The 21,117-nt window shown below is 47.3% G+C and overlaps 1 protein-coding gene across 1 annotated transcript in view; it reads right to left on the bottom strand.

The window, feature by feature from the left end:
• The window catches only part of ADGRB1 (adhesion G protein-coupled receptor B1), a 185,375-nt gene that overhangs the window by 125,822 nt on the left and 38,436 nt on the right, over positions 1-21,117 (bottom strand). Inside the window, exons 2-7 of the mRNA XM_050708982.1 lie at positions 20,905-21,063; positions 12,704-12,811; positions 7,682-7,846; positions 5,970-6,132; positions 2,324-2,499; positions 859-1,023 (exon numbers count right to left, since the gene is read on the bottom strand). Coding sequence (XP_050564939.1) covers positions 859-1,023; positions 2,324-2,499; positions 5,970-6,132; positions 7,682-7,846; positions 12,704-12,811; positions 20,905-21,063 — 936 coding nt within the window. The remainder of the gene's footprint in view (positions 1-858; positions 1,024-2,323; positions 2,500-5,969; positions 6,133-7,681; positions 7,847-12,703; positions 12,812-20,904; positions 21,064-21,117) is intronic.

Here is a 21,117-nt window from a genome sequence, read left to right as displayed (position 1 = left end):
GGGGGAGATACCCTCTCATCATGAGGACAGCCAGGACGCCACCATGACAATCTCCACCATTGCTCACTGAGCAGCTCCGACAATTAATTGCCCTCTCGGTCAAAAATCAGGGCCCGTTACGATCGATGCAGTCTGCCTGCCAACATCACACAGGCCATTGATTCCCCACCAGCAGTTTCACCAGCAGGAACTTCAACCCAGACTAAGAAAGAAAATAGAAATGGTGTGCCAGCCTGTTGTTTTACACTGCATGGAAGACAGATAGAAGCATTCCAAAGTAAGTTTTTCCTTCTGCTTATTTTTCTCATTTAAACCCAGATTTATTTTTTATTTATTTTTTTTCCTACAGCTCCCTTTTCCTCCATCAGGGCTTTTACACTCTTTTTCTCAACTGGATGCTGTTCCCATGGCTGTAGCTGGAGAAGGATGAGACTGAGCAAGGCTCTGATGGACCTGTACACATCTGTCTTTTTTAAAAACTGCCAGTGGCATGCAGGTCTCCCAGAGGCTAGGTAAAGGGTGGGAAACACTGCATCCTCCTCCACACTCAAATATTTCATGGGCTCAAAACTCTGATATCAATTTTTGCTCTGAAAGTCTCTTTCACTCTCATGACTATATGGCAATAAAAAAATGAAAAATATGAAGTCTAGACCAGTGGGACTTATCAAACATCCACTGAAATCTGCATGGTCACACTGGCTTCAGCAAGAATTTTGTGCCTGGGTAATGAGCAGGGTCAAAAGCGATCACAACTCCTTGTTGCATTCAGCTCCTTGACACAGGGCTCAGCACCCTTTCCCAAAATTCCCATCCCCCCAGGTGTGAAGGAGGGTATGAGGAGTCTGGGGTACGTACCAGGACACCTCCTGTCATTGCACTGCTTGTACTCTTCCTTGGGGCCCTGGCAAGACTCTCCGCCGAAGAAGGGCCCGTAGCACACCCGGTCACGTCGCTGGGTCCCACCTCCACACGTGGTGGTGCAGCTGCCCCACACGCCCCAGGCTTGCCACTTCCCATCCACTGGAGACAAGAAAAGAGGAGAGAAACAGCCTGAAACATCCCTGACATCATCTGCAACGGAAGGAGGCAACTTCCCAAGGCGAGCACTGGAAGGTAGGATGAGCAGAGCATGGCTTGGCGTGAAGGGAGGTCTCCTGCTTTGAATCATTGTCTGATCCTCAACAGACACGGAATCAGTGCATCCTCTTACCCATTGAGGCAGCCCTTTAACGAATGAGATGCTCTCAGGACCAGCAGAGGTTCAACCTGCTGGACAGCCACATCTACCAGCCAAAGTCCGTAGTTGGCATTTGGTTGGGATGCACGATGTATGCATGGAAATAGATCTTACAAGAGAGTCACACCTCTGGCCCAGGGCCACAAAGGGACCAGCAGAGCCCCCCCACCCCCCCCACCCCCCAGGTGAGAAACCATGAAGAAACATCAAATAACCCCCACTCCAGCCATTTCCATTGCACTACAGTTTCACGTACCTTGGAAAGAGCTTTTGCAAGAGGCTAAGATACTGTCTCATTTCCTGGTATCTTCTCCAAGCATCTTTACAGACTCAGTGGAAATACTACTTCTTTTGCATTAACAATGGCCTTTATCAAAGCACTATAAAAATGTTAATTAGCCCTCGCAACAAGCCTGCAAGGTAGGAAAATGTTCTCCTCTGCTTCATCACAGACAAGAAACAACTCAGTGACAGAAACAGAGGAAGAACCTAAGTCTTCTTATTCATATTTGGTTTTTAATTAGGAGTTAACAGGTCACCTCAGGTCAAATAATTCCTTGCTAGAGGGTGGGAGAGATCCCTCTCTTCTTCTCCAAGCAGTGGAAGGAAATTACCGAAGAAAAGGGCCAGCACCAACCTCTCGTGCTCTATTTGGTGACATCTCAGGTGTCCTCTCCTCAATCCTATGGGCTAATGGGGATGGAGCACCCAAGGAGAGCCAGGAAAGTACCAGGGAATGCATGGCAAGAAAAATTGGTCCTGATTAATCTTGACGGCTTCTAGATATCTAAGCCTTGTTTTCAGGCAAGAATATTTTTCATACCAGCTGACCCAATTAGTCAGAAAGACATGTTTTCTATGGATAATTACTCACCTGTCTGGGGTCTCCTGGAGCATTTGCCAGCTATAGATTTGGGGTTGCATGGTCTGTAGGTATGATCCACAGCCTCCTTATTACTGCATCGCTGGTGAAAACTATGCAACATTTCCCCAGGGTAAACTGGAGGGCGGGTTGTAAAAGCCTGGCTGGGACTGCAGAGAAGGATGACCCGAGAAAGGGAGGAAACGTTGTTGTCCACTGACCTGGGCATTGGCGTAGGAAGCAGTCCCTGGTCTCCACCCAGTGCCCTTGGCATTCGGCTCCCCCATAGGAGGGCCCATTGCACTCCCTCGTCCGCTGCTGGGTGCCGTTGGAGCAGGAGGCTGAGCAGGAGCTCCAGCTCGACCACTCGTTCCAGTTGCCGTCCACTGAGTGGCCCAAAGAGAGAAAACAAAGCGGAATGTGAAAATCGCTCCCTCTGGAAGGAGGCACGTACAAGAGTCTCTGGCCTGTGCCTGCAAGGGACTGAGGCAGGGGAGGACAAACTCACAGAGAGTGTAAGAGGGAGAGGATCATCAGGAAAAAGCTCAAACAAGAGTGGCAATGGCAATGTCTTGGGACCCTCTGCAACCTCTGGCTGGTATGTTATGTCCTGCCAGGATGCAAGCACCATAACACATGGATTTTTGTGTTCATAACACCAGAAAAGTTGACATTATTGATATTACATATTCCAATATAAAACTCCAAACTATTAACATTGCCAGTGACAACATAACCTTAAAATAGAGAGCGTGGATCATATTTCCACTGAAAATTTTGAAGGAATCCATCTGTTACCAGAACATTTGGACCAGATGATCTTGGAGGCCTTTTCCAACCTTAATGATTCTATAGTTTTATGGTTCTCTTTCCCATTTTGGTCAATCTACTTTTTGAGGGAACCCGTTTTTCACCATGACTAGTCCAAAGCAATGCATGAGTCTGGTTCCTCAAGCACCCAAATGCTCTGTTTTGCAGAGGAAGCCCTTCAAGCACAAGCTCAAATCACACTGTTATTGAAAGGAATTCACTCTGCCAGCCAGGAAATTCTCAGAACAAAGGTGTGCTCCAACAGAAGACCACAAGCAGAGTGCGTGTGTGTGGTCAATGCCCTTCTGTCACAGCTGAATTAACACTGACAGGCTTGATGTATCTCCACACAGCAACATCTCTGATAATTAAATAGGAAAGGGAGGAAAAAGAGAGGTTATGGTAGGGACAGGTTTGGAAAGAAACATGAATACGTCTTATTAGTGTGGTACGGTGTGAGGCATTCCTAAGTGTGGCACTCACAATCTAATTGGTCCCTGATCATCAGATCTATCACCCAGTCTGCTATTCCTGGAGCGCTTTTTCTCATTAGCAGCGGTCATCATGCTCTGTTTAGCTCTCATTAACTGTTAGCTCTCACTCAGAAAAAAAAAAAACACACAACTGAATCACAGGAAAGTCTGAATTCTGGCTTGCATCACATTATTGTAGATTGCAGCTCGTTTTCTTTCACTTTGTTTATCAGACCAAGAAAAATATATGCAGCCTAGTCCCCTGTGTCATCTGCAAGGCTCTGCATGGTCCCAAATAATCCCCATTGCAGTTGGGTGGCTCTTTGTCTTCAAGCACGTGAGAAAATGTCAAAATATCCAAATCAGCAACTGTTAACTCAGACAGTATCACGTGAATTCAGAAGGTGAGAAAATCAGGCACAAAGGTACTTCCAAAAAGTGCCCATTTTTAGCAATCCAGACTTGATGCTTTCATCGTGCATAATTCAGATTATTGTGTCAACACTTATCAGCCCCATGGAGGGAAAATGCAAGAGGTGGTGGCTGGTGGTTTATTCCTCTCTGCAAGTGATCCCAAAACCCATAGAGTAGGTCTTACCAGGTGTAAATGAGTTCCTTTGACTGGAGGAAGTGCTGCTGGTTGCCATGAACTGACAGTGCTTGCCCATCACCAGTGGTCACCGATATTGGAAAGGTGGTACTGCAATTCCCAAAGTGAATATTGCTTTTACCAAAAAAAAAAAAAAAAAAAAAAGTTGTGTTTTCCATATCCTACCATGATGGTGGTGGTTGGAATCCTACCACCACTGTGAGCTTTTGGAGATGGGAAAATGGATAAGAGCCACATCCATAAATTGCTCATTCACTGGGAGAGAGCAAGCAGGACATTTCCTTTGAGATGAGAGCTCATTTATTCCTGGGCTGTAATTGTAAAAATATTTTAAAAATGGGGAAGTCGAGATGGCCGTGTTGTATCTCTAGCCACGTGCACTGATGTAGGGACGTCTCTTGGGAAAGATGCTGGGGGATCTCCATCATAAACCCATCAAAGACCATTCACTGCCGCACAACGAGTCCATCAAAGAAGTTCCTTGGAGCCTGCTTTGTGCAGCCTGCGCAGACACTGCCATTGTCTTCCCCCTTATTTCTTTTCCTCCGAAGGACTTGGGACTCAGCCGGCGATATCTGCTGCTCTGGAGGAACAAAAGCTCTGTTGTCCCTGAGCAAAGCGTTTTTATCGGCTGCAGTAATAAATCCTCCGAGCAGGGCGGGAAGGAGTGATACGGATGTCTGGCGTGTCGAGCACTGAGCAGCGCCCATTGTTGTGCTTCAATGAGTCCCCCAGCGCTGCACTCATTTGGCACGGCAAAGCCACTGATTGCCTTTGTGGCATTAATTAGAGCTGAAGTCTTTCTGTTGGGCTGCCTATCTTTCCTCCCTCCCTCCCCGTTTTTTTTGAGACAGCGTATCCACATATTTATTTGCATTTAAATTAATTATGGCTCAACATTAACTCAGGGTATGCTTTATTACCCAAGCAATGCCAGGTCTGACTTCTTCAATTTGTCTTTTTATGACAGAGCCAATTTGATGCCTGGGATGTCCTTATTCTGAGGAGAGCCTGCTGGACGGCAGCCAGGAATCCAAGGATAGTTACTTGGGGTGAAATCCGGGTGGAAAATGCCGGGAGGTTTCTCACAAATGTTTTCACAAAGTTCTCATCACTCCCACAGTCCCTCTCCTCCTCCGGGGACATCATAATTTCTCATAATGATTCTCATTAAACCTGAAAAGTGTCAGTTGGCATTATCCTGGGAGAGGGGAGGCGTGCTGGGGAGCTCCCTTGTGTTCTGATCGCGTCCACCAGGAAACCCCGAGCTAAATTAACGGAGGCTCTGTGGTAAACCCAGGGCCTCTCTGGTTCAGGGGAGGGAAACCACAGGAGCACAATTGGGTTTCCAGTGAGCAGAAACCATTTTATCTTGAGGTTTCTTTCTGGTGTCTCAAACAGAAAATCAGAGAGAGGCATTTGGAAGTAAAATTTAGGTGATGGGTAAAAGTTCATAAAAGTATGAAAAATACATCAGGGAATGCTCTCAGGGGTCTTTTAGTTCATCTCGCTGCCCAAGGCAGGATCCAGTACAGAGAGATCTTGAACAGACAATGAAATCCAGGCAGGTATGCAACTAGTAGGAAAAGCACTCACTCCTGCACATCAAGCCCAGCTGGGCACCGCGGTTTCAGACCATCCACTGGGGATAATAAACGAGAAATGTGAGATGTTCGTGGAAATGTTAGCGATAACTGAGCCAGTCCAGATCCATCCCACGTAGTGTGTCCTTGGTAAGTTACTACACAGGGCAAATCCAAACCTAAAACAGCTGAATATCCCCAGAAGGTGCCTCTTGGTTGTTCTTCCAATGTCTCTTTTCCATATAGACGATCCTTTTTGGAACAGATCAATCCGTGTGACACTTCAGCTGGGACTTACAGCTACAGAGCTTTCATTGACCCACCTGTGGGCATCTTTGGGGGCCAGGAGACCTGCTGGAGGGAAGGCTTCGAATCTCTAACTGCCTTACCTGGGCAAAGTGCGATGTTGCAGAACTTCGTTTGCTTCTCCGGGCCCTCGCAGGGGTTCCCACCAAACTGCGGGGGCTTGCACGTGCGGGTCCGGTCCCTGTACCCTCTCCCACAAGTGGAAGAGCACAGGCTCCACGGAGACCACTCGTCCCAGGTGCCGTGCACTGCAACCAAAGCAGAAGAAGTAAGTTTCCTTTCCAAAGGAGGTCTGGAGAAGTGAGTGAGCCCACTGAGCACAGCACCTCCCCCCTCCCAGAATGAGCAGCCTGTGAGAAGCCAGTGTGGGAAGGCTAAGAACAAACCAGCCTGAAATCTGCAAGAGGAACATGGTGTAATTTTTTTGTGATTCGGTATTGACAACGAGTATCTTTTACTTTCCATCCCACTTGAAATAAATTGAAATGCACTTTTAATTCAACACATTTTTCATACTGTTGAACCAAGGGAAAGGGCATTTTTTTGGAGGAAAAGATGCAATTAGCTAGAGAGGAACAACAAGAAAAACAGAAAAAAAATCACCCTTTGGAAAGCAGCATCGCCATCATTTTCTCACTTCTCGCCATTTTTTTCCCTCACTCAACATTTTTTCTCATTGAATCTTCAAAGGCTACAGCATTTTCAAGCTCTCAGAAAAGCTGTAGCCTATTTTATAATTTCTATCATATACAGTGACACTGCAGGGACAAAGCTCAGGAGGCTTGGAGGAACAGGATAGAAGTGGGATGTGCAGCGATGCTCCAACATTGCTCAGACCATCACCAACAACTCCAAGAATTAGACTTCTAAAGCCTCTTAATCTATATTAACATAATCTTATACAAGATAATCTAATCTAATCTGGCCAGTTTATTTATGGAAGGTTAGTCACTGTAATCTCTGGAGGCCAAATGTTACAAGGATGTACTGATCTCTCTTCAGGGACTTCAGGACTTCACCCTTCCAGCTTTATCTAGAGAAGCTAACACAAAATCTATAATGTTTCAGAAAAAAAATATGCAGTCATGCAGTCACTTTTCTAGTCCTCTATTGGTTGTTAACTGATCCACCAGCCTCAGGAAAGGGAGGTTTAAACCTAACGTTTTGTGATTGTCATCAGGAACCTTGCATGATAAGAGATAACTAGAGCAGAAAATTCAGCATGGGAACCAGCTCTGTGGTTTTGCCCTTGTAAGATTGGGTTGAACAATGATGTCTCTGGTCAGGAGTTGTGAATAACACACTTGATTTAACAGCACAGTTCTTCAAAATAATATCCAGGCCCCCAGATTGTGCTTTATCATCAAAACTTTGGAAGAAGAGATATAAAAGCAGAGAGGGATGGCTCAATACATGAACATACCAACAGTTGAGTTTTTCATGCTGACTTTGCAATGGTGTACCTTGTGTTAGCAACCGAAAGTGTCATCTGTCACTGCTTTTTCCCAGTCTGCCTCATGCTTGGAAACACCCCCCAAGGGCACAGGCCTTTCAGATATATTGTGCTCATTGCATTTAAACAGCATGGAGTTGTCTGTAACATACAGAACAAGTGTCCATCTAATGGGGCTTGGTCTATTAAGGGTCTCTCTATGAGACTAGAAGGGTTAAAAGGGAAGGAAGGGGAAAAAAAATCTCCTTCTAAGAAGGTATCATGAAGGAGATGTCATGGGCTGTCAGTACTCCCTGGGCCTCCCTTCCCCTCCTGCCCATGGGTGCATGGAGTGCTCAGCCCACCTGGGCACACAGCAGAGTTGTTGCACTGCCTCTGCTCCCGGAGAGGACCGCTGCACTGAGTACTGTAGGAAGACGACACGCAGAACCTGGTCCTGGTCTGCCAGCCCTCCCCGCAGGTGGTCGAACACACGCTCCACGGGGACCACTCCTCTGCCGCGGGGTCACCTGTTGGGGTTGGAGAAGAAGGTGAGGACGGGGCATCCTTGGTCCCTGGATCTCTGGGGCTGTGCTTTGCAAGTGGCACTTTGCCAGCAGCTAAAAATCTGGGAATTTGTGGAAAGTGTCCCACGTGTAGGGGGCAAGGGGATTGGTGAGAAGGGTTTTTTTGGGGGGAGGGATGCTTCTTAGTGTTGTAACACACACACACAAAGGGAATGACACTGAGGAAGTAACAGTGGTTGGGTAGGGAAGGTACATATGTCCATAAACAGAGCAGGCATAAGGATCCAGCTCCTTTCCCTGTCTTCTCTTGGCAGAGGGGGAACAGATAAAATAGCAAAATAAAATCAGCTGAAGCAATCCCACAGAGCTTTCTCTTGTCATCTCCTTCACCTGTGGAGAAGAGCTGCTTTGAGCATCTGACTGTTCCTGTACACCCTATACCGAGTGCTTCCCTGTTGGGGCAGTATTGGGAAGACAAGTAAGAGCATCCCACTGAAAAAATGATGGGGTGGAAAGGACTGAGACATATTCCCTCTATCACTGATATCCTTGGACCCATATGGTCCTACCAGTAGAGTGTCTCCCAAGTCACAACATCCAGAAAAGTCACGAGAAATGTGTTGTAGGAAAGAACAAATTTTCCTTTTTTTTTTTTTTTTTTATTTTTCTTTCATAGGCACTAACCTAGCTTTGGGAAAATACCTTTCTGCCCCAGATGAAAAGAAAAGCTTGCTCTGTTTCATTTAATTAAAGTCTCCATTGTTTGTTTTTTAGATTTTTAATGGGTTACCAATAATTAATTACATATGATAAACTTCGGACATAACATTTGGTATGTATAGCACACGGGCATATGGCACAGATAAACACCAAGAGCACATCTTCGAGGATGCATAAAAGAAGGGCATGTCCTTGTAGTAACAAGTTCTTAAGATCATCAGACCACACCATGTCACATCATAACCAGATGCATCTGGCAGACCACGGATGAAAGACATAGGACCATGGCACTTGGTGCAGCATGACTTCAGGGGCCATACGTGCTCATGGCACAGCCTGAGCTGCACCCAGCACTTGGACATGTGTCCAACACCACCACCCCATTCCCAAAGACAGCTGGACAGCTGATGCTGTATTAGACTGACCAGCTGCAACATGGAGCATGAAAGACACACAGATAGTGGGCTGCCAGAGCTTGAGATCTTGTCCTGCTTGCAGGGTTAAAAAACAGCTAAGTGTCCATATAGGAACTGATGGGATCTGTAGAGGTTGGAGACTATCAAACACTCCAAAACCGCCCCACCTGCCCTAAAGCTGTGCATGTTTGACTTCTTCCCCGAGGTGATATATTTATTCACCAGTGTCTTATGGGGAGTTGTCTGCACATAATTAAATTTTATGCAGGAATCCAAGTATCTATGGCTCTCATCAGTCTGCTCATTGGACTCAGAAAGAGGGGAAGGTAAGGATGAGGCTTTCTCTACTTCATCTGTGCTGTCCTAATGATTTTTGTGAGCTCCTTCTTTCATAATATGGCTTCCTACCAACGAGATCAGGGACAAAGAAAAAGGGACCTTGCATTCCCCCTCTGATCTGTGCACCACCTGCCTCCCTTGCTGCCCATGCAAGGGAGGGACACTGAATGTAACCGTGTTCATTAAGCCAAAGTTGCTCAATACTGTTTCATTTTGCGTTTTGTTCCATTAATCTACGCAACTGGTTCCAGTCAGGGAAACATTGCAAACACTGGTCTTTCTCTGGAATCTGTAGGAGACTGTGTTTTCAGGCCTTGGGCTTCAAGAAAGCAATGCTCTTATATCAAATTTCTCATATAATAGATCTCCTGGTATACAGAGATCTGCATTTTCATGGTAATTTGACTAACTTTCTAGTAAGGAACTTGTCAGATAATCTTGTGATACTCTGAGTTAACCACCAACACATTATCTTTTAGTACCATCACATTTTGGTTCAGCATCTGCCATCCAGAGTGGCCCAGACTCCAGAAGATCCCTCTTTGGCCCACAAAGTCCAACCATCCCTGCTACCTAGCCCACTTGGATGCTGCATGGACACGAGGTCTTTGCAGTGCTTGGAGAACCAGCCAACGTCCTCCATCAGCCTTTCAGCAACCCCCCTTTACTGGACCACACAACGTAAAGTCCCTCAGCAGCAGAGAGCTGGCTTTTGTTGCTTGTTAAAGGCTGTCAGTCTGTGCTCAAAAGTCTTTCTGCAAGGTCAGTGGTGGGACAGAGGAAGTCTGAAGAGACGTGGTGGCTTCCTCCATCAGTAAGTCATGGCTTGCCATCCCACCACCTCCCCAGTCAAACCTGGCTCTGGTTTTGTAAGCTCCATGTCCAGACAAGAGTTAGTGTCACTAGATGAGTGAATGGCATCTCTGACCCAAATTCCACCTAGTCTCCCACCTTCCCCTTCTTTGTATTTTTTCTTTCCCCTTTCACCATACAAACAGGTATTTATAGAAGCTAATCTCAATTATCATCTCCCACATTGCACCAGTCCCGGTATTTTCAATCCATAATGTAGTTTATTTTCCAAGTGCTGGTTACTCCTTTGGGTTTGCTATGGATTTATACAAACCTACACTACCTCCAGACCCCTCAAGCCCTGAAGAGATGCAACTGCATTTCAAACCATGCCAGACCCAGTTCTGAGAGGTTTTCAGAATGTCTTGGCACCAGGAAAAGCCCTCCATTCTCCTCCCAAGAGAAGCAGAAATAATGATCGCCACCAAAACTGTGGATGAGAAGATTTTCTGCACTCCTGCAGCACCCCTCCTGCAGCTGGAGAGGGCCCAGCAAGTGTCGCAGAAGAAGACATGCTGGGCATTGCTCCATGGAGCTGTAGCACTGCCATCCAGGATCCTTTCCAGCACCTGGCCAGCCCTGTGAGGAACTGATCTGGCTTTACGGAGAGCTCAGCTGGCTGCGGGGTCCCCATCAGCGCCTGCAGCTCCTCCTGACACTTCCTCGCTCAGCATTAATTGAGCGGCACATGGCTGTCATCCCTCTGCCAGGATCCCTTGATTTTTGGCACGTCCCGCCTCTCTGACATCTCGCCACATGCCGCCTCCTCCGTGTTCACATCCTGCCCTTGGCAAAACCTTCCTGGAAACGGCGCGAGGGCTGGGATGGGCGGGATGGGGCCAGGGACCTGCTGGGGTGGATCTTGCTCTTGTGGCTTCATATTTCATGTTTTGCCAGGTCTTACATGGATGTGAAATCACTTATACTCGACAAACTGTGTTAACTGCTAGGGAAGCCTTGTGTTTTGCTTGTATCCCCAGCCCGAGACTCCCCCTACATCCCTCTCTGGGCTGTATCCTCTGCCTGGTGTTTACACCTCCTCCATCCCGATCTTCTTGACCACCCTGGCTGCAGTTGGTGTTCCTGGGACAGTGGCAGAAGTGTGGCAAGCTCATTGCAGGACAGCCCACTGCTTCCCAGGTGGACATCCCAGCCCAGGCTGCTCCCAGGGATACACCTCAGCCCAGGTCAGCTTTGCTGCTGCAGTGGCTGTGATGGCAGGGATGTAACAGAGATGTTCCCCGAGCCCAGGTGCAGCTGCATGACAGGAAGAAATGCCAAGTTATAAACCTGGTGGCCAGGCTACAAGCTGGAACAAAGCACCAGGGAAGAACCTGAGACCAGGCAGAGCAGGAACAATAGGGAAATCCCAAGACTTGCCTTGGAGTTCCTGCCCTTCGCCCCCATTTAAACCATTCCCCAGGTAGCAGCAGTACCAACACCCAGCCTTCCCTGTAACCTTTTGACAGCAGCCAGTGCTCCTGCAGGCCACGGGGCTGCTCCCACCAGAGGGAGCAGACTCAGTGCAGGGTAGCAAGGAGATTCAGACCATCCCCACAACCCCAGCGGGTGCCTGATCACCTCCAGAGCCTCTGCACCATGGTGCTGCTTCCTGATATTGCTGCTGCACAGTGGCAATATCCTGCTGAGTTGGATGGAGCACATCTGATATACACCAGAACATAACCCCCTCTCCCTTATGTTACAGCCCTGGCTCCTCAAATCATCCCTCTGAAACCTTTCTAGAGCACAAACTGTTTGCAGGCCCACTGCGCAATGATTTTTAACCTGCAGCCTTTTAACCTGTCAGCACATCTTGCATTGCCCAAGAGCCATGGTTCTTTGAGCTCCTGCCATGAAAGGCAGCAGTGAAGCATCAGCACAAAACATCTCCAGATTGGAGCTGGCCTATGTCCAGGTCCAGTTCATTCTCACCTTCCCACATCACACACTCTGATGTTATTAAATCTCACTCCTCTTTGATTGCAGGAGGGTGGAAGGTCCTGCTGCAGAAGCTATCAGTCCTTGCACAACACTAAAGACTTGGTGCCAGGGGAAAGCAGCCCTGCTCTCCCCGTTATACCCTGCACACCTATGGTCGATGGGAAGGTATGGCATGGACTTCAGCAAAGAGGCTGTATCGCAGTAAGGTCAGCTTTGGCTTAATGAACTATGGCTGTTTAGATAGTTCAGACAAAGCAGCGACTTAGAAGTAGGCAGGGTGATGAGAAGCAGTCTGTGAGAAGCATGGTCTGGTTAGAGCTTTGCGTCTAACCCTTTTTGCCTTCTTTAATTAACGGCAGCAACACAAATCCCCTGTCGGGGCAATGGGATGGGGACGAACTGGACGGCGACCGTTTGCTCAGGGTGTGACTTGCAGGGTGAGACCACACCAACCTGGGAGGAAAAGCGTGGGTTAGGTGGGTCATTGGAACAGCGAAGCGAGTCAATGCAGGCAGCCCAGCCCAGCCGGGGGGTGCAGGGACCAGGAGGGTGCCAGCTCCAGAGGCTGTCGTGGGAGGTCAGAGCTTACCTATTTGAGGTGCAGGGTACCCGTAGTGCTGCAGTTCGTCAGTGTCCTCTCGCTTTCTGTTATCTGTGGACCTCAGCGATTGGCTTCTGGAATTATAGCGTCCATTGGCTATGGCAAGGTAATGGGTCATGTAAATACACCTCGGTTCACTCTGCAAGATCTTTCACTACAAAGGTTACACGTATAAACAACAGCGACCTGCAATGTTTGGTTGACACCACCACCTGCTTTCCAACCCCGGCACCCTTGGCCACCAGAAGTCCCCAGGGGCTGTAGCACCAAGCCAGCCTCCAAGACTTGTTCTGGCTGTCAGGTCAACCCCTTGTTTCACGGCAACACCTGGGACCATGCAGAATATGATCCCTTGTGCCTGGTGTTTAATTAACTGTGGTTAATTGCTGGGGTGTCTGCGCTCTTTGTTGCACTTGTGTTTAGCCTTTTCAGATGTGCTGACAGTGAACCCCACCAACCCTGGCAGTGCTTTGAGGTCTATGGTGATGATTGGCAGCATTTTTCAGTGGAACTCCGCCTTGCAAGCAACATCTACTTAGCAATGCTCAGTAGAGTATCCAGAAACATGCTGAGTAGAGCAGGCAGGTGAGGGCAGGTGAAAAGGAAAGGGATGGCTCAAAAGGATGTCTCCTCCACCGATGCTACCCTATCACCAGCAACAAGGAGAGATGAAGGTCTGGGACCAACACAGCGGCTTATAGGCCAACAGAGCTTCCATTGGGCACCTTTGCAACTCAGGTGAAAGAGCAAAGATCGTGATTATAGCACTCAGCTGCCAGTGGAGGTCTCCCACTGAAGACCACAGTGTTGAAATCAGAAGATAAATCATGTGGAGTAAAGGCACTGAACTCCTGACGAACAGCAAACACCCTTCTTCCTTCCAAACCCACACTGCTGCCAGCTTTGCATTTGCATCCCATGTGGGATTCCTTGCTACAGAGGAAACAAATTTGACTCACGTTCTCCTAGGTTTTGGGCATGTGGCAACCCTGATTTACACAGACACGTGCCCTCCCTAGTAAACAGACAAGCAAGCAAGCAATAGCAACCAAATTCCACCCACCAGACCTGCCTGCTGTAAATCAGGAGAGCTCAGCTGACTCCACTGGAGTCACACAGAATAACAGAGAGCAGAACTGAATCCAAGTAATCTGCGATCTGGCAACCAGTTTGTTTCCAAACAGCAGGTACCAGACAGAGGGTCTTTTTTATTTTTTCCCAAGGAGGTAAAACAGTTAGACACCTTTTCAAGACATACAAGCTGCGAGGAGATGAAATGGTGATGAATTTGATCCTGGAACCCTGGGAAAATTAATAAACGTTAATGAAGCTTCAGCGTGGTGGCAGGAGTCTTTGCTGTCTTCCAAAAAGGGAAAGCAGAGGAGGGAGAGGAATGATTCAGAGTTCCTGCCAGGAGCCAGACTTTATATTCAGCAGCTTGGTTCACGGAAGACGCCCATCTAGTTTGTGAAATTATGTTATTCCCATTACTGCCACTTCAAAGCAGGGCCTAAGAAACCGAGGGACTGATCACACCACCACCTCCAAACCTTTCCAGCACCCAGCACTCACTGGTTGCAAGCTGCTGGCTGGAGGGGACAGGATGGGGCAGTCCCTTGCCGGCTGTCATCATCAGCAGGGTAGCAATAGCTGGACATCAGGACTGCAAACACCCTGATATTTGCAAGCAACCCTTTTCAGGTTAAATTATTTCCATGCTCTCTGAGATACAGGACACATCCCAGACACTGATCCGTTCCCACCACCCTTCCACCCATTTCTGACTATACCCCCACACCTTAGTCTGCTCTGATTTAAGTCCTCTGCATGAAAGCATCTAAACCAGAAGGACCCACAAAATCTCTACCTGCTGTAAATCTCAGAGACTTCCCAGAGACTCATTTAGGCTGGGAAGAGAAAGGGGGTGGGCAGCAAAGGGCAGATGTGGGGTTTGGATGGATTTGTCTGCTGCCTACAGAAAGGAAGGTGACAGGGAAACATGGGACTGCATGTCTCAGAAGTGGCCAGTGAGTATGCATGGATAGATGGATAGGGAGACAGGGAGAAAGGAAGAAAAGATAAAAGAGCAAAATAAAATTAAAAGCAACCCTGGCACCATGGCCCTCCTCCCACCAGCTCTTAGGGCTCTGTGTTATTGATGTTTCCTTACGACTGATCCTGGACTCAGAGAACGGCATGACTTCCTTCAGAAATGACAAGCCTGCGCTGTTATTGCTCATCCTAATTAAAGGCGATCAGGTCCAGTGGCTGAACACATCACCCTGACAGCTCGCCCCAAGCTTCCTCCAGCAAAGACTGCCTCCAGGCCAAGCTGAGGTGGCTCTGCTGCAGCAGGCAGGATGCCTGCCATTTCGAAATGGTGTTGGAAAGAAGCAGGTCAAGCCCCATTTAGCAAAGAGCATGGCTTAGATTTGACTTGGATAGTTACCTCCAATATATGCAAAACTCAGCTGTGATTCTGAAGGAGGCAGGGAGACGCCAGGTCTTTTATGCACAAGGTAAAGTTGGTGCAAGTGATGCTTTGTTGTGGGGTTTATGCACCTGAACTTTATGGGGCCACAGAATAAAGGCAGTAGGGAACTGGTCAGGTCTCAAAAATTTGCTTCCTACAGCTGCATCAGTGGAGAGGAGCAATGCCAAGATGAATGGAAAACCTAGATGTGATTTATATCCCAGCTGTACAAATAACACAGGAATGGCACACTGTGGAGATACCCAGCACCTTGGAGAAGTCTACAGGAGAGACAGAGAAATAATGCCCTTGGGGCAGTCAAGAGAAGTTGCAATTGCAAGCAGGAGGCAAGCAGATGGGACTTTGGAAGAACATAGCTAAGATGATGTGGCTTGGGAGGATGCTCCTACAATGCTGCCACTAGTGGGAAGACGAAGCTAGTGACCAACACTGCTGATAAGAACATGTAACATGTCAGGCAGCATCTTGCAGCACAGCTGAGGGGAAAAAAAAAAAAAACAAAACACGTAATGCAGAGACTTTGTGTCATTGTGAGCCAAGTCTTGAACATCCAAGAGTGTCTTAGCAGAGCCACACACTCTTACCTCTATTTGTCCCCCAAATAGAAAGAAAATGATGGGATCTTGAATATTATTCGGGTAAGCTGAGGTGGTGGGAAGGAAAGGATGTATCCAAGCAAAGGGTAGAAAAGAATGATTAAAAAAAAACACATTGAAATGGGGTAAATGTATCTCAGTGCAGTGAAACCAAAGGGGAAGCCAAAGTAGAAGGTGTTGGCTACAGAGCTTCTGGGACATCTAGCATGGAGCAAAACTGAGAAGGGCAGAAGCATTAATACCCCTAACAACCAGGACCAGCTCCTCAGAGGGTGTAGAAGAGTCATTTTGGAGGCCACTGAATATACAACAACTGTGTCAGCTAACAGAATGGCCCTAATGGCCCAGTCTGAACATCTGAGGCATACAAAAAAGTCAGTGAGTGAGATGCTTGACTCCCAGGTATGAAATGTCTGAAGCACCATTAAAAGGGGGAACACAATGAAGTTGCTGCAAGCAGCAGCTTGCACATATAGGACAAGGTGCTCTTTCAGCTTGACATGAATTGTAGCCTGACCTGTGGGGAGCAGAGATGCTCTCAGGATATTTCAGCTCTGTGGCTGCAGCAAAAATGCTATTTTAAATGAAATCCAGGGGCGTCATAGAACAAACAGACATTCGTCCACATAAATGGTGAGCACGTGTTTCTTCACACGACTAACAGTTGTACAGCTGAAGAGACAGATCCTTATCATGCTAGATGCTGGAAATCAGCACGGGCTGATAGGACTGGACTGGTTCCACACTGCTGTGACTGAGGGCAGGATGCAAGCACTCCTCTCCCAGGCTAGGGGAGACATAAGTGCCCAATCTGTGTATTCATAAATGTCAGAGACAGCTTCACGTTATCTCTGCCAGATGGGACGGCAGGGTTTCAGCAGGCTCCTCTGAGATTTTTGTTCCCCAGGACTAAATGCAGGCTCCCTTCATCTCTGATGGTTCTTGTATTTCTTCAGCACTGCCAAACTCAGTGCCAGGGACAGGCCCATGACATCCCTCCTCTGGCCTGGATGTTTTCCTGCCATGTTGTCCAGCCAGTTTCTCCTCCAGGACCCTCTGCATTCCAGGTCACCAGCAATCACAGATTTTAGCACGGAAGCATAGTGGGTTGCCCCTTTCATCCAAAAGAGCTGGGACTCAGAAGCTCATTTGCAAGCATTTGCCATTTGGTTGGCTTATTTTCCCCCTCAATAAAACAACAGCTCCTGGCCAAGTCCAACAGATGGAGGAAATCTCTCCTGTCTCTACCAGGGAGGAGGATATCACCAGGTCCTCTGCTTCTAGCAAGGAAAAATCAGAGCTACAACAAACACTGAATTTTCTCCTTCAGATTATGCCTCTTGAGATGAAGGTTTGCCATGAAAAATGACTCTGCCTGAGTTAAGCTGCTGTTACCAAAGTTTCCTTTCCACTGTGGGTTGGGCGTTCATTACAGATTTCTTTCAGGATTTTACAGAAATATTTATTTTTCATGGAAATAATTTACCTGACTCCCATGCCATTGGGCTTGAGTGAGTTTCCCTGGGGGAATTTAGCCAGATGAGGATCATCAGGCAAGAGACAGTGGCCCAAGCAAGTGGGAAAAGATTAAGCCCACACAGAAGTGTCACCTGTGGAGCCATTCAGCTGTGCCCGTGCAGTGATCTGTAACAGCACTACAGTCTCCAGCCAGCATGTGCAGAACCACCATTCCCACCACTGCATACTGGGACCTGCTTGAAGGTCCTCCTAAGGCAGCTCTGGAAGAGGAAAGCTGGCAACACGATGATGAGAAGGGTTGGATCCCTCTAGCACATTTGCCATGGCCAGGCAAAAGAAAAGAAACCAATGAAACCTTTGTAGATCCTCTGCAAGCATTCATCTAAAAGCTCCAGGGAGTTCAGTGGGATCATGCAAGGTTTTTCCCATTGTGAACTTGCTCCCAATGTCATATCAAAGACCTCTTCTGGCTGCTGGAAATACAAACAACAAGCTAAAACACTTCTGCTAACCAGCCACCAGCTTACAAGCCACTTTGGCAGGAACAAGGAAGGAGAAGCTAAAAAGAGATGGATCTGCCCTTGTGTTGAAGGTGGTGGCAATTTCTGTCTTATTCCAATATAACTTGCTCGGTCAGCAGCTGATTTCACTTTTTAATGGTGGGATTACTTTCCTTCAGCAATTTTTGATGGTCCCCACCACAAGGCAAAAAAATATCAAAGCACTCATCCCTGTTTTGCTTTGCTGCTTTATCAGGATTACTGATAGCTGTTTGGTCAAGGAAACAAACATTTTGTGTTTGTTTATTTTCTACTAGAAAATTCAGGTGTCAGCCACTCCACTTTATCTGGAGAGCTAGCCAGGTGTTATTACAAAGTATTGAAATGCTGCACAATTCACTATAAAGATTTACTTCTGTCCAGTTCTTTTTAAAAAAAATAATGTTTCAGAAAAGGAATTAAAATGTAGTTAGCTGCAACATATAATGAACACTTAGGAAAATAACAGTTCAAGTGGAAGAATGAACATCCTACTCATCCCTAAGAAATCTGTGAGCAAAAGTCAGTAAGAGAATAACAATGACACATTTAAAACAGAAGGATTTCTAACCTACCTCTAAATCCTACTGGGTTTTGGTACAGATCACAGCAAAGAGAAGAAAAGGCTAAGTATAAAAATGCAAAAGCCATTCCTGGGTCGCCTTGTATTTTGGGATTTTAAAGAATTTAAGTTGTACCTCTCTTAAGCATAGCTCCGAAGGTAACAAGGGACAGATTCTCTGAGGAGCAAGTTCAGAGCTGGGGTAGATGTGGAGAGATGCAGGTTTATCCTGACGTAGGACATAGAGATCAAGATGTGCATGGGCAAGTCATTTGGAAGAGTAATTGTTCACATTCTCCTTCAAATGCTTTCCAGCTTTCCAGCGTGAAAGCATCGCAATGGGGCTCAGCAGTTTGTCTACAAAGAGACACTTGGGAAAATTAATCAGAATTAAATTATTTATTTCGAAGGGATAAATCAATCTGTGCTGCCTCCTTCTGTGGATGTCTTTCCAAACAATGGCTTTCCACTTAGCTCAAGATCCTTTCTTCCCAAACAAGCTCTGTTGAACAAACTACACTTTAACTGGAGCAGGAGTTGACTGGGTGGGTAATGGGAAGAGGACTGGGAGGCAAGTGAAATAATTTATTGATTCACAGCCCCCTGGGGCACAATCAGCCTTTTCCGTGCTTAGGATCAGCTTTGCTTAGAGTTGCACTCTAGAAAAGTGAGTAAATAAATAGTGAGTGAATAGTGATTCATCCTTCACTGCTCTGCTCCCTGCAATGAGTGGAGCTGGAAGCCCAGCCCAGGCTTCCAGACTCCCTGGCTGCCAACCATCCCCCTTCATCCCTCCTTGCTGCAGCAACTTCAGGAGATCCAGCACGAAGAAGAGCGAAGGCTGGTGCAGATCATGGGAAAGCATGATGATCCTTGTTCAGTGTTGGTGGGGCTGGACCTGGAAAAGTGTGTCCAGTCTGGGGTGCTCCAGTTCAAGATGGATGTGAAGGAATCAAACAATTCCCATGGATGGCTGTGAAGATGAACAGGGCTGCGGATGGATGGGCTGCAAAGAGAATTTGCAAAAGCTGGGTCTCTCTCTCATTTATCCAGCATGGGAAGGGGACTCTAAGAAGTATTTTTCGCCTCTTGTCCTATGTGCTGTCACATCCCAGGAATGGCCACAGCTACACAACCCCCCTACAATGCTATCTATAACTCCAGACATTCAGGAATTCAGAGCCATGTCCACCAAAACCTGTGTGGCCCTTCCTCCAGCTCCATTCAGATGCACTCAGGTCCTACAGTTGGTCACTCCCCTCAGGTCCAACTTCCAGGTCCCTGACCATGGATGGATGCACTCTCACCCTCACCACCCCAAGCCCCAGATTCATTACACCTCCAAAGTCACCAGCAAGCATGGAGGATATCTGTTAAATTCCCCTAGTGTGGGCGAATCTCCGAAGGAAATTAACAACAGTGAGTCAAGGAGATGAAGTTCAATACACTAGAAGGTTTCATTAAAAAAAAAAAGAAAAAAAAAAGCCTAATTGCAACAAGATTTAAATTTATAGAAGTGGTAAAAAATGCATGAAATCATTTTAGCCCTTATTAGAGGAATATATTTATATCCCTCTATTTGAACTTCCCCTTTTTCAAGAGATGCTTCCCTGCCTTTGAAGGCAACTGAACTTTCCCCAGTTATTTGCCTAGCTGGAGGAGTTATCCAAACATTCTCTACTATAAATGTGAAATACAAAGCAGAAAATAATTATAATCAGACATTTGCCAGCACTTGCTGGGCTGAGATTCTTCTGCTTTTGTTTTTCCCCTCCATCCTCTCTCCCTTCAGCTAATGCAAAAGAAGCAGGGGAATGAAAGTGCCACAGGTCACCAGCTGGACCCATCAATATCGTCCTGCTGACTGGCACTGGCAATCTGTCCCTTGCCTTCTGGAGAAGAGGACCTGGAAAGAGGCTGCAGAGCCTCTGTCTTGCAGAGTCTTTGTCTTGCTCAGGCCCTTTGTTTTGTCCAAACCTGTCTAGTGGCCAGACCTTTCTCTATGTCTTAGTGCTGTAAGCTTTCATTTTGTAAAGGAAAACAACATTGCACTTGACTGGGAAAGGGAAGTAAGCCAAAGAGAGATGAAAGAAGCAAGATTAGCACCTCTCTTCGCTGCATGCTTTAGTTGTTTGGAAGAGAAGCTCCAGAGGCCAACTGTCAAAGAAATGCCTTTAGGGTATATATTTTGTCCAAGCCCGTGAACACCTGATGTAGGCCTGCTTATGGATACCTATTATGGACCCCTATTCTGTGGGGCAGGGGTGTGGATCTGCAGACACGAGTGTTGCAAGACGTGTGTCAGCATGTGTGCATGTGCACGCGTGGCCAGGAGACAAGCAGGGAAGGGCAAGGCCATGCACAGCTGAAGTCTCATGCTCCCTTGGGCCTGCTGCTCCACCACAGCCCTTCAGCAGTTTTGCTGTGCTTCTTTCATTAATTACAGCCATGGGGTTGGGGGATCCTCCTGAGAAGGGCGAGCCGCTCGCGCATGTGCAGGGGAACATGCCTCCACTTACTATTGCACGCCTTCCTATTGCACAGCCGTCCTTCCTCCAGGACTCCCTCGCAGGCAAGGCCTTCGTTGGGAAGGGGCTTGCAGGAGCGCATGCGGGTCTGCAGGCCTCCCCCGCAGTCCTTGGTGCAGTCGCCCCAAGCCGACCACGAGTTCCAACCACCTGGGCAAAATCCAGAAAAGCCCTGTCAGCTTCTGTGTTCCGAGAGGGGAGACA

This window comes from Cygnus atratus, chromosome 2 (assembly GCF_013377495.2).
Source record: "Cygnus atratus isolate AKBS03 ecotype Queensland, Australia chromosome 2, CAtr_DNAZoo_HiC_assembly, whole genome shotgun sequence".
In the NCBI taxonomy this organism is placed as follows: Eukaryota; Metazoa; Chordata; class Aves; order Anseriformes; family Anatidae; genus Cygnus; species Cygnus atratus.
This window is presented reverse-complemented; position numbering and strand designations above follow the sequence as displayed.